The 13,167-nt window shown below is 49.1% G+C and overlaps 1 protein-coding gene across 2 annotated transcripts in view; it reads right to left on the reverse strand.

The window, feature by feature from the left end:
- Nucleotides 1-1,076: 1,076 nt before the first annotated feature.
- The window catches only part of LOC119891528 (disabled homolog 2-interacting protein-like), a 44,091-nt gene continuing 32,000 nt past the window's right edge, over nucleotides 1,077-13,167 (reverse strand). Inside the window, exons 8-21 of one of the 2 annotated variants that reach the window (XM_038703243.1) lie at nucleotides 12,958-13,166; nucleotides 12,536-12,680; nucleotides 10,248-10,392; nucleotides 9,920-10,156; nucleotides 9,612-9,801; nucleotides 8,903-9,138; nucleotides 8,583-8,674; nucleotides 8,026-8,493; nucleotides 7,643-7,917; nucleotides 3,980-4,093; nucleotides 3,774-3,896; nucleotides 3,493-3,572; nucleotides 2,929-3,016; nucleotides 1,077-2,798 (exon numbers count right to left, since the gene is read on the reverse strand). In XM_038703243.1, the coding sequence (XP_038559171.1) occupies nucleotides 2,628-2,798; nucleotides 2,929-3,016; nucleotides 3,493-3,572; nucleotides 3,774-3,896; nucleotides 3,980-4,093; nucleotides 7,643-7,917; nucleotides 8,026-8,493; nucleotides 8,583-8,674; nucleotides 8,903-9,138; nucleotides 9,612-9,801; nucleotides 9,920-10,156; nucleotides 10,248-10,392; nucleotides 12,536-12,680; nucleotides 12,958-13,166 (2,573 nt within the window). In that variant the 3' untranslated portion in view covers nucleotides 1,077-2,627. The remainder of the gene's footprint in view (nucleotides 2,799-2,928; nucleotides 3,017-3,492; nucleotides 3,573-3,773; nucleotides 3,897-3,979; nucleotides 4,094-7,642; nucleotides 7,918-8,025; nucleotides 8,494-8,582; nucleotides 8,675-8,902; nucleotides 9,139-9,611; nucleotides 9,802-9,919; nucleotides 10,157-10,247; nucleotides 10,393-12,535; nucleotides 12,681-12,957; nucleotide 13,167) is intronic. The other variant, XM_038703242.1, reaches the window with a different exon arrangement.

Here is a 13,167-nt window from a genome sequence, read left to right on the forward strand (position 1 = left end):
AGGATCTGACGTTACTGCTGCACTCACTGCTGTAATATGTGGATCAAATAAACAACAGGTTCACTGTCTATCAGACAAGAGCATTTTTTTAATTAAACACAATATAACCTTTTGGCTGCGTTGTTAACCTGTGAACGGTGTGAACACAGGTGTGCCTTAGGCTGGCCACAATAAAAGGCCTTAGGCTGGCCACAATAAAAGGCCACTCCAAAATGTGCAGTTTCACTGAATTAGGGGGGGTCCAGAAACCAGTCAGTATCTGGTGTGACCACCATTTGCCTCACGCAGTGCAACACATCTCCTTCGCGTAGAGTTGATCGGGTTGTTGATAACATTTGTGTCTAATAACGTCATCAGTCGCCACATTGATATATAAATTAGGCGTTAACTAATGAAAATGCGCACTGTGACAAGGCACTGCAGATGAAAAGGATAAACAAAATAAAGTATTACCACAGAACTTCCTCAGTTAATGACTTACATCAAGAGTGTTTTCCCCTGTTTAAATATGCAGATTAGCTTGTTTTGGTTTAGGATGAGGTTGGAACATTGGCCATCTTAGCTTTCCGGGTGGATGGGCAAGGGCAAGTTCCTTAACTACCCGTGTCCATTTAACTTTCTTAACTACCCGTGCACGTTTAACTTCCTTAACTACCCGTGTCCGTTTAACTTTCTTAACTACCCATGCCCGTACAAGTTCCTTAACTACCCGTGTCCATATAAGGTTCTTAATTACCCATGCCCGTTTAAGTTCCTTAACTACCCGTGCCCGTTTAACTTTCTTAACTACCCATGCCCGTACAAGTTCCTTAACTACCCGTGCCCATATAAGGTTCTTAACTACCCGTGTCCATATGAGGTTCTTAATTACCCATGCCCGTTTAAGTTCCTTAACTACCCGTGCCCGTTTAACTTCCTTAACTACCCGTGTCCGTTTATCTTTCTTAACTACCCGTGCCCGTTTAACTTTCTTAACTACCCGTGCCCGTTTAAGTCCGTAACTACCCGTGCACGCTGAAGTTCCTTAACTACCCGTGTGCATTTAAGAAGGAGCTCCTAGTCTCACTGCTTTGTTCTAAAGAATAAAACTTGTCTGTCTGCACTGGCACGTTTCAGACACCGGGGGCGCTGAGGTCCAGATTGTGCAACAGGCTGATAGTGTAACAGTTTATTGGAGCATCTCTTTATAAATACTGATGATAAATAACAACAACAGAAAGTTTCATAAATACAGAACAGAGACAGAAGCCACAGTGAACACAGCAGGGTCTAGTAGGGTCCAGCAGAGTCCAGTAGAGTCCAGAAGAGTCCAGTAGGGTCCAGTAGAGTTTAGTAGATTCCAAAATAGTTTAGTAGAGTCCAACAGTGTTGATTAGAGTCTGGTAGAGTCCAACAGAGTCCAGCACAGTTCAGTAGAGTTCAGTAAAGTCCAGCACAGTCCAGCAGAGTTCAGTAGAGTCCAGCAAAGTTCAGTAGAGTCCAGCTGTACAGGACAGCCGAGGTGTGTGTGTGTGTGTGTGTTCACAAACTATTCATCACAATTTAAAGTTTTTACTGTTGTACAATAAAATCTGATGTTTACATTAAAATCAGTAGAATTCTCTGAAACAACACAAACTAACGTCTAACTGTCTCACATCACCCTCGGATCCAGATAAACTAAATGTTCAACGCTAAGGAAGCCCAGAGCGGCCAAGCGCTCAACACAATCAGATGAAGGTTTGTTCTCCTATGACGGAGCTACGCTAACAGTTTCCCCATGTTTCCAGTCTTTGTGCTAAGCTAGGCTAACCCTCTCTGTGTCCAGGACACACAGAGCTGAAGCTGATAAAATGCTGGACTGTTCCTTTAAGTCACGATCTAAACACAAAGAGCCTAAAGAGTCACGGAGCTCTGAACTTCCACCAGACAAACTGTCAACGCCACGTCGGTCAATAAAGTTTCATCTTCTAATATAAACACCGGAGCCACGTAGAGCTGAAGTTGTTCCAGTTAGACTGGTGGGGACCAGTAGGGACCAGTTGGGACCAGTAGAGACCAGTAGGCACCGGTTGGGACCAGTAGGGACCAGAAGAGATCGGTAGGGACCAGTAGGGACCAGTAGAGACCGATCAGGATCAGTAGGGACCAGTAGAGACCAATTGGGACCAGTGGGGACCAGTAGATACCAGTTGGGAATTGTAGGGACCAGTAAAGACCAGTAGGGACCGATTGGGACCGGTTGGGACCAGTAGAGACCAGTAGAGACCAGTAGAGACCAGTTGGGACCAGTAGGGACCAGTAGAGACCAGTAGGGACCAGAGTAGTTCCAAGTGACTTAGTTCAATAATAAAGACGTGCAGTTTGGTTGCTGGAAGTTTCTGGCTCTCACCATGAAGTACCAGAAGGAAACAGGATATGATGTCAGACTTCGTAATGAACGATGCAAAACATGCAAAACAAAAATACGAGCTGAGTGGTAACCTAGCAACAGGGGCAGAGTCAGGTCAGAGGTGAGATCCATCATTTGATTGGCAGTTCTGTGGTTAAATAAAGAGCATGGTTAATGAGTTAGCCCCGCCTCCTGTGGCCTCACACATTATGCAGATAAGCCCCTCCCACCTCCTGCAGTCAGAGCCAATCAGAGCTCAGCAGCCGCCGGAGTTACGGAACTCTCCATTCTCCGTGATCTGCAGAGACGACGTGTTGCTAGGAGACAGCCCATTCCTCTGTGATGTCACGGCGTAGCGTTCCTTTAGCTGAGTCAGTGCCGCCATCAGGCGACTGTTGGCGGCATCGAGACTCGCAATCCTCTTCTCCTGAGAGAAAGGAAGAGAGACAGACAGGAAGAGAGACAGACAGGAAGTCAGCTTATTGAAATATCTCATAGAACAGAACTAAAGTCTAAGACAGACAGACAGACAGACAGACAGACAGACAGACAGGTACCTGTGCCTCTATGATCTTCTGTTTGGAGTCGACCACAGCTTGCATGTCAGAGTGATCCTTCTTCAGCTCCTCCTCCACTGCCATCAACCTGCACAGGTGAGAGGTCACACCTTTATACGTACTTAACACAGACACACAGGTGTTCCGACACACAGATATTCAGATAGATACACAGGTGTTCCGACAGACAGACAGGTGTTCAGATAGAGAGACAGGTATTCAGACAGACAGTTGTTCAGACACATAGGTGTTCAGACAGACAGATGTTCTGACAGACAGACAGGTGTTCCTACAGACAGGTGTTCCAACAGACAGGTGTTCCTACAGACAGGTGTTCCAACAGACAGGTGTTCCTACAGACAGGTGTTCCAACAGACAGGTGTTCCTACAGACAGGTGTTCCTACAGACAGGTGTTCCAACAGACAGGTGTTCCAACAGACAGGTGTTCCTACAGACAGGTGTTCCTACAGACAGGTGTTCCTACAGACAGGTGTTCCAACAGACAGGTGTTCCAACAGACAGGTATTCAGACAGACAGGTGTTCAGACAGACAGGTGACCGACCTGCTGATGATGCTGTTCATCTGCAGGTCTTTATCGTCCTGCAGCCTCCTCAGTCGGCTCTCTGTGTCCTCCAGCCGAGCCTGAAACACACACTCATCATGAAGGTGCTGACTCTCCTCTGCCTTACTGATCCAACTCTGATTGAACCGATGTTTGTTTTTCGATTACAGACCAGCCTCTCCACAGAGTGTCTGTTTCTCTACTCCTTTATGTTTCATAAGAAACTAACTGTAGGACATGGAAGAATCAGCTCATCTCTGACAGGTGCAGGTCTTACACACCTGGTACTCCTGCAGCATGCGTTGGTTTTGCTGATCCTGGACCAGCAGTCGGGCTTCACACTCGTCCTGCCGCAGCGCTGCAACTCGCAACTTCTCCTGCAGCAATGCAATCTCCTGCTGGTACTGCACACACACAGAGAGTCAGAACCAGCAGACTCAGTGGAACCAGCAGAACCAGTACAGACCCAGAACGAGGAGTCTCTTACCTTCTCTATGAGGGCGTCGTCATGACGATCGTCCTCCGTCTCGCCATAGGAGGAGGCGGAGTTCATGTTGAGCAGCCAGGCGGCTGTACGGTCCAACGCACAGGGAGACGGAGCCTGGACACACACAGGTACACTGATGCTGTTACCATAGCAAACATCAGCAACCAGGCTTCTCTAAACTCCTGCAACTCGCTCCTGCTGCTGCCTTCATGTGGCATCCGACCTCTGCAGACTCACATCTACATTACATTCATTCATGTGGCTTTTATCCAAAGCGAGTTACATTTGAGGAACAACACCAACAAAGCATCAATACAGTAAGAGATCTACAACTGACAGTAGATACTACTAAGAGCTAAATACCTGGGGGAAGAAGTAAAACTGATGATACACGGTGCAACTTTTTGAGCAATCTTGCTGGTGGCAAGTCTGACTATGTTTTGAACGGATAGCGGCGGTGCGGGGCGGGTGGCGGAGTGGTATGGGAAGGGGATTATGCCCTGCCTGCTTGCTCTAAAAGTTGCTCCGTGTATCATCAGCTTAAGAGTTAACGACAGGTGCAATCAATACAAGAGAACTGTGAGGGGACAGAAGAAGAAGAGCACAGGAAGTGCATGTCAGAGGTTCGAGGTGTTATCAGAGGAAGTGTTCTCTACAGAGTTTTCAGGAGCTTCTTGAAGTCAGAGAGGGACGCCCCTGCTCTGATGGCGTGCGGTAGCTCGTTCCACCATCGCGGTGTCACAGATGAGAACACGGACTGGGATTGCTTTGTGTGAAGGGATGGCAGAGCCAGGTGGCGTTCGTTGGAGGACCGCAGTGGCCCAGAAGGAACGTAGGCTTGGATTATGGAGTTTAGGTAGATGGTGAAGACCCAGTAGTCACTCTGTATGCAGGATTTGGATTTGATCAAAAACCAGACGTGCTGCTGAGTTCTGAAACATTTGTAAGGGTTTCACAAGCTGGAAGACCTGCTAGGAGGGCAGAGGGATTAGGCCTGTATCAGAAGCTGGGTGGCGTACTGAGTGAGGTAGGGCTGATTTTTCTGATGTTGTATAGAGCAAAGCGGCACGACCGAGAGACAGTAGCTACATGGTCTGAAAAGGACAGCTGGTCATCAATCATGACACCCAAGTTTCTCACCACCTTGGTTGGAGTGATGGTTGAGGAGCCAGTTTGTAGTTTGATGTTATGGTGGATAGATTGCTTGGCTGGAATGACCAAGAGTTCAGTCTCAGAGAGATTTAGTTGAAGGCGACTTTGTCCATGCAGAAATGTCAGAGAGACAGTCTGTGATTCGTGCCGAGACGGTGGGGTCGTCTGGCGGGAAGGATAGGTAGAGTTGCGTATCGTCTACGTAGCAGTGATAAGAGAGCGAGCGAATGATTGTCCTCAGTGAGGTGGTGTAAATTGAGAAGAGAAGGGGCCCTAGCACTGAGCCTTGGGTTGCAGCTTTAGCTGACCTTAGGGCTTCTGGTACAGACAGAAGAGCCGTTTCAGTAGAGTGGGCACTCAGAACTGTTTGAAGATAAAAATGGTAGATGTAAAAAACTGGCAGATAGTTCTCAACTTGAGTTGGGTCGACGGAATGCTTGTTGAGCGAGAGTGTAACCCGAGCCCTTTTGAAAGTGGTCGGGAAGGTTCCCGAAGTATTTATCACATGAGTGATTGCCGGGACAATGGTAGGAGATATGGCTTGAAGGACATTTGTAGGAATCAGGTCCAGGGGGCCTGTAGTGGGACGGCTACGGGTCAACAGTCCTGATACTTTGTTCTCTGTGAGAGGAGTAAACGAGAAGAGAGAATTGCCATTGACGTGGGAGGGCAGAGGAACGGATGTAGTAGGACTGCTACATGTTAGCCTTGGTGTTGAGCCTTTTGCGCCATTTCCCGAAGGACAGATGGAGGGAGGCATGTATAAGGACTGCTGCATGGGTTTTTTTCTTGTGCCGAGTTCATAGAGTGGGAGCTGACCGGAGCGGGAGTACACTGGTTGATTTTGAGTGATTTAGGGAATTTGCCTGTGAAGAAGGCAGCAAAGGTATCAGCGGACAGTTTGTGGGTGGTGGAGGAGGTGGAGGAGGATTTAGTAGCATTTTAAGTCGGTGGCGCAGTTCTGGCAGCACTGATGCTGGTTGAGAAGGAGGATAGGAGCAGTTGGTATCCCTTAAGGTCGGCAGGGTCTTTGGTTTTTACCATTTTCTTTCAGCGGCTCTGAGATCAGTACGCAGCCCACGGACGGTAGCAGTTGCTACAGGTGGAACTGGTTCTGGCGAGCAGGCTTGGTGTGTAGAGGACACAGGCTATCCAGGCACAGGCTCAGTGTAGAGCGCAGAGACTGGACGGCATCATTGACCTCGAGTGAGGAAAATGTGTTGAGGGGAGTTAGAGCGGAGGCTACCACCGAGGCAAAGTGAGCGGGAGACACGTCACGGAGGTTGCGGCGGTGCGATACGTCCGGTGCCGGAACAATGGGCTGTTCCTGTAGGCATACCGTGAACTGGATGAAATAGTGGTCAGACATGTGTAGAGGTGTGACTGTGGCATTCGGCGGCACAGTTTAGGACAAGAACGAGGTCAAGAACCTTGCCAGCTTTGTGGGTCAGGGGGCTGAAATAATGTATTAGCAAAAGCAGTGATAAAGTCAGGTTTGTCACTGCAGACGGGCAGTTTCATGACCCAACAGAGATGAAGCCAGGTGTGGGTGGTATCTGTTTCAAAGGCTTGGGTGCTACCCTTGTAAGTGGCCTTGCTCGGTGGAATTGTACAGGTAGACTTGCTGGTTTTTAACCAAGTAGGTCTTCACCCGAGGAGCTGACGTTTAAACTGACGCTTCAGTGACAGGTTTCATTAAAGTAACATGCGTCTTATGGCCTACAGGTGTTGGTGCATTAGGACTGATTGCACCCACCTGAGATCACCCTCTGGATTAACAAGACAAAATGTTGATTGTAGTGGGCGAGTCAGAGACACACCCAGATATCTGAGATCGCTCAGCCGGCATTCAGTTTCTAGTGGAATACTCAGTAAAGTGCAAAGTGATTGCACACCAGGAAGTAACAAATTAAAATAGAGTCAATATTACCTCTCTTACTTGCCCACAGACTCACCTGTTCAGGCCGCAGACTCACCTGTTCAAGCTGCAGACTTACCTGTTCAGGCCGCAGACTCACCTGTTCAAGCTGCAGACTCACCTGTTCAAGCTGCAGACTCACCTGTTCAGACTGCAGACTCACCTGTTCAGACTGCAGACTCACCTGTTCAGACTGCAGACTCACCTGTTCAGACTGCAGACTCACCTGTTCAGACTGCAGACTCACCTGTTCAAGCTGCAGACTCACCTGTTCAAGCTGCAGACTCATGTGTTCAGACTGCAGACTCACCTGTTCAGACTGCAGACTCACCTGTTCAGGCCGCAGACTCACCTGTTCAAGCTGCAGACTCATGTGTTCAGACTGCAGACTCACCTGTTCAAGCTGCAGACTCACCTGTTCAGACTGCAGACTCACCTGTTCAGCCTGCAGACTCACCTGTTCAGGCTGCTGACTCTAAATGTTAGACCGAGCTGATCTGCTGTTTCTATGACAACACCTACAGTCCCATAATAAGCAGCAACAAGGTGTCAAAGGTCAGATTGGCAGGTTACCATGGTAAAAGACTGGTTACCTTGGCAGAGGGTCGCTGTTTCTCGGGGCTGTCTCCTTTAGACGACGATGAGGTCTGTCTGAGCCGCGACTGGCCGCTGCTGGGCCAATCAGGACTTGATGACATCATACTACCGGAGGCGGGGCGAGGAGGGTAGGCGGAGCCTCCGGCACCGCTGAGCATGCTGGGAGGTGTCCGGCCTCGAGGAGGTCCCGGTGGAGCGGAGGAAGGGGGAGGAGGCTGATCGATACGTCTCTGAGGACCCGAGGAGTTCTGACGAGGGGGGACAGAGTTACCTGAGGGGGAGAAGCAACAACAGTGACATCATCAGAAGATGAGTCAGGAAAGTCATCACAACAATATGTTACCTGACTGACGTGTGTTACCTGAGTGACCTGTGTTACCTGTGAGGGTCTCGGTGAGGGACAGAGCTCGTCTGGAGTACTCCTCCCCGCTGCTGCTGCTGGACATGGCCGACATCCTCTCCCCCCTCTCTCCCCCTCCCAACCCCACAGACATCTGGGTAAGAAACGCTGGTTTGGTTGTCGTTGCGTTCCTGTCGTCGGCATTTCCCTGTGACCCTGCCGAGCCGTCCGAGGGCGTGGCATCTGTCTGCGGCCGTGGCGACGTGGTGGTCATGTGATACACGGGGTTCTGGAAAGAGAGTGGGAGCAGCCCCGTCCTGCGCTGCCACTGGCTGTCGTCAAGGCCGTCGCTAGGGGACGAGTCCTGCAAGTCGATCAGAGACAGACTGCGGCTCTCGTTGGTCAGATCTGGCCCCTCCCTCCGGCCCCCATTGGTCATTTCAAACCCTTCCTCGTTCTCATTCGGCTCCGAGTAGGATGAGCTCGGAGCCGGAGAGCCCGCCAGGCCTGCAGGAAGTGACATCAGCAGAAAGGTCAGTTTCAGAGGTCAAAGGTTACAGACTGAGGTGACGTATTGGATAAAGGTCAAAGGTCACCTGAGGCGGGCTGCAGACTGGATCCTTTAGTAACGAAGAACAAGTCTTTGTTTTCTGGAGTTGGAGAGGGGAGTCTGGTGAAATCTACCAAACTACACACACACACACACACACATATACATACATACACACACACACACACGCACACACACACACTATTAAAGTTCAATAACATAGTAGCATGGTTACCCCTCCCCCTCCCCTTCACGTTGCCACGGTGCCACAATTTACTTGAACCCCCCCCACTGTCCTCTTATGTGAAAATCAAAATATGGTTAATTGAGCTGGATGCTAATGCGAACAGGACACATGATGCTAACCCTCCGTCGAGTCCGGCCCCACCCTGCAGGCCGATGGAGGGATTACAGGTCGCCAGAGGAGGAGAGAGGGGCGGGGACAGAGGGGGCGGGGACAGAGGGGGCGGAGACACCACACGCTGAGGCTCCGGGGAGGAAATGGGCACGCCCCCGGGATGAGCCACGCCCCCCGGGTTAGCGTGAGCTGCAGACACGTCTCTGAGGATCCGAGGAAGAGGCCCAAGCTTTGACAGACACGCCTGCAGGCAGACAGGCAGGAGAGAGAGGGAGACAGAATATTAATTGATCTGCTGGGCTTTCAATTCAGACGTTCAGATCGACTCTACTCTCATATCTGTACGCTGAATATGAAGCTAATGGCAGCAGCTGTTAGCTTAGCTTAGCGTAAAGAGTGGAAACAAGGGGGAACAGCTAGCTTGCCTCTGTCCTAAGTGATTTACTAAAGGTTTGTTTTGCATTTCCAGGCCAGGTTGTCAAAACGGCAAGACTAATCTGAACATTATTTTAGACAAATGACCTGACCTCTGTTTCACTGATCAGTCGTGGAGCTCTGAGAGTTTATGAGAGAAAATTACCTGATTCACAGGATGTAAATTAAAGTTTTGACCCAAACAGTCACTGTCTCACAGCTGAGTAGGAGACTCACAGGACGACTGTCAGCAGGATCCTGGATAGTTTTCAGCATCACAAGACTGACAAAGTCCTGTGTTACCTGGTCAAGCTCGGTCAGCAGGGTGTGCAGACTGGACAGCTCCCGGCCAAGGTCGATGTATCCGTCGAAGCCGGCAGTGTGGTTTAGTCCGTCCGGGTTTGAGATCTCCTGCAGGAAACGCTGCATGCTGCTCCACTGCCGCTCCACAAAGTCATTCATAAACAGCATATACTCCTCTTTAGTGCCAAACCTGCAACCACGGGTAACAGGTAACCCACACAGGTGAACAAACAATACAGGTAACAAGTTCAGGAACATCTACAGGTCAAAGGAAATCAGGCTCCTTCACAGTAAAAGCCCAGACTTACTTGCTGAAGTTGGCGAGGGTCTGGATGACTTTGGCGATGAGGGTTAAAGTTCTTGCTGAGCGTTCATCAGGGTATTCCTGCATCAGGTCGAACAGTGACGGTGACATCACAGCCGGACACAGGAAGCGCAGGAACAACGAAGCACTGATGAGACGCTCGCTGATGTCTGGTCGCCCCCGGTTACTACACTCCTGTCGCCACGATGCAAACACCTCCTTCAGCTCCCGGGGGAAGACCCTGAGTGTGGGGCGGGGGGTTATATACTGAGACACGTGTTCTCACTGTGTGCGCACAGTGTGTGTTTAATGTGTATTCAGTATTTATTTACCTGTACGAGTCGAGGATCTTGCAGAAGGCGAGTTCACAGCACATCCTAAGGTTGGCCTGATGCTCTGCAAGGTCAGAGGTCGCACAGCGAGACGGGTCGACCTCACAGTTCTCATCTGACTCATACAGAGCTTTAATGAACTCACCTGCACACACACAGGGTTAAGGAGTGACTTACTTTTCAAGACCTCCTAAGTGTCATCAATGTTTCCTCTGGAAACTGCAGACAAACTGCGACTAACTGCAGACTAACTGGACTAACTGTGGACTTACCGCAGACTTTCGTAGGACTGACTGCAGACTAACTGCAGACTATCTGAGGACTAACTGCAGACTATCTGAGCATTAACTGTGGACTTACTGCAGACTTTCTGAGGACTATCTGAGGACTAATTGAGGACTTACTGCGGACTATCTGAGGACGAAGTGCAGACTACCTGAGGACTAATTGAGGACTAATAGAGGACTAATAGAGGACTTACTGCAGACATTCTAAGGACTAACTGCAGACTATCTGAGGTCTATCCGAGGACTAATTGAGGACTTACTGCAGACGTTCTGAGGACTAACTGCAGACTATCTGAGGACTAATTGAGGACTTACTGCAGACTATCTGAGGACTATCTGAGGACTTACTGCAGACGTTCTGAGGACTAACTGCAGACTATCTGAGGACTAATTGAGGACTTACTGCAGACGTCCTGAGGACTAACTGCACGCTATCTGAGGACTATCTGAGGACTATCTGAGGACTAATTGAGGACTATCTGAGGACTAATTGAGGACTAACTGCAGACTATCTGAGGACTATCTGAGGACTAATTGAGGACTTACTGCAGACGTTCTGAGGACTAACTGCAGACTATCTGAGGACTAATTGAGGACTTACTGCAGACTATCTGAGGACTAAAATGCAGACTAACTGTAGACTATCTGATGACTAATTGAGGACTAACTTCAGACTATCTGAGGACGTACTGCAGACGTTCTGAGGACGTACTGCAGACGTTCTGAGGAAGTACTGCAGACGTTCTGAGGACTAGCTGCAGACTATCTGAGGACCAATTGAGGACTTACTGCAAACTATCGGAGGACTAAAATGCAGACTAACTGCAGACTATCTGAGCACTAAATGTGGACTTACTGCAGACTTTCTGAGGACTAATTGAGGACTAACTGCAAACTATCTGAGGACTAACTGAAATTACTGCAGACTTTCGGAGGACTGACTGCAGACTAACTGCAGACTATCTGAGGACTATCTGAGGACTAATTGAGGACTTACTGCGGACTATCTAAGGACGAAGTGCAGACTAACTGAGGACGAAGTGCAGACTATCTGAGGACTAATTGAGGACTAATTGAGGACTAATAGAGGACTTACTGCAGACGTTCTGAGGACTAACTGCACGCTATCTGAGGACTATCTGAGGACTAACTGCAGACTATCTGAGGACTAACTGCAGACTATCTGAGGACTAACTGCAGACTATCTGAGGACTAATTGAGGACTAACTGCAGACTATCTGAGGACTATCTGAGGACTTACTGCAGACGTTCTGAGGACTAACTGCAGACTATCTGAGGACTAATTGAGGACTAACTGCAGACGTTCAGAGGACTAATTGAGGACTTACTGCAAACTATCTGAGGAGTAAATGCATACTATCTGAGGACTAACTGCAGACTATCTGAGCACTTACTGTGGACTTACTGCAGACTTTCTGAGGACTAATTGAGGACTATCTGAGGACTATCTGAGGACTAATTTAGGATTAACTGCACACTATCTGAGGACTAACTGGAATTACTGCAGACTTTCGGAGGACTCACTGCAGACTACCTGAGGCCTATCTGAGGACTTACTGCAGACTACCTGAGGACTATCTGAGGACTAACTGCAGACTATCTGAGGACTAATTGAAGACTAACTGCAGACGTTCTGAGGACTAACTGCAGACTATCTGTGGACTATCTGAGGATTAATTGAGGACTAACTGCAGAAGTTCTGAGGACTAACTGCAGACTATCTGAGGACTAATTGAGGACTTACTGCAGACTATCTGAGGACTAATTGAGGACTATCTGATGACTAATTGAGGACTAACTTCAGACTATCTGAGGACTAAAATGCAGACTAACTGCAGACTATCTGAGCACTAACTGTGGACTTACTGCAGACTTTCTGAGGACTAACTGCAGACTATCTGAGGACTAACTGTAAACTAACTGCAGATTAACAGTTTTCATGTATTTTGTGTTATAAATTGTGTTTAGTGTTTTGTGTACCAAGGGCGTCCTGCAGGTACTTCTGTCCAATCAGCTTCAGGTATTCCTCGATACTCTTTGTTGCCAGTGTGTTCTCTCTGAAGATCAGCTGGTCGTTGTCACGGCAACGGTCCACCTCTGACATCATCAGGTCCGTCAGGAATTCCTGTAGGAAGTGTCAAAGGTCATCCTTATTTGGTCCAAAAATCAGCACTCATTAACTCCTCCCTGTCAAGGCAGGTCTATGTAGAGGACTTCATAGTGTGTAGTGGGCGGGGTCATGTGTGATGGACGGGGCCATGTGTGGTGCACGGGGCCATGTGTGGTGGGCGGGCCATACGCAATGGATGGAGCCATGTCTGATAGGCGGGGTCTATGTGATAGTGGAGTCATGCATGATGGGTGGGGTCATGTGCAGTGGGCGGGGCTGTGTGCAGACCTACCTTGGCTTTGCCAGTGCTGTGCAGGATGTGTACGAGTGCTGCAGCGAGCTCCTCTTTGGCTCTCAGGCTGATGGAGGCTTCCAGCGTGTTACACAGCAGCAGGTAGTTGGAGCTGATGTACTCTGCAAACTCTTTGTACTGCTCCATCGGCAGGATGACAATGCTCTGGTAACGAGCTTTGATTCGCACTGTCGGCACGGACGACTTACC

This window comes from Micropterus salmoides, unplaced genomic scaffold, assembly GCF_014851395.1.
Source record: "Micropterus salmoides isolate LMB-PRFRI ecotype aquatic unplaced genomic scaffold, ASM1485139v1 Ms_hic_scaffold_7, whole genome shotgun sequence".
In the NCBI taxonomy this organism is placed as follows: domain Eukaryota; kingdom Metazoa; phylum Chordata; class Actinopteri; order Centrarchiformes; family Centrarchidae; genus Micropterus; species Micropterus salmoides.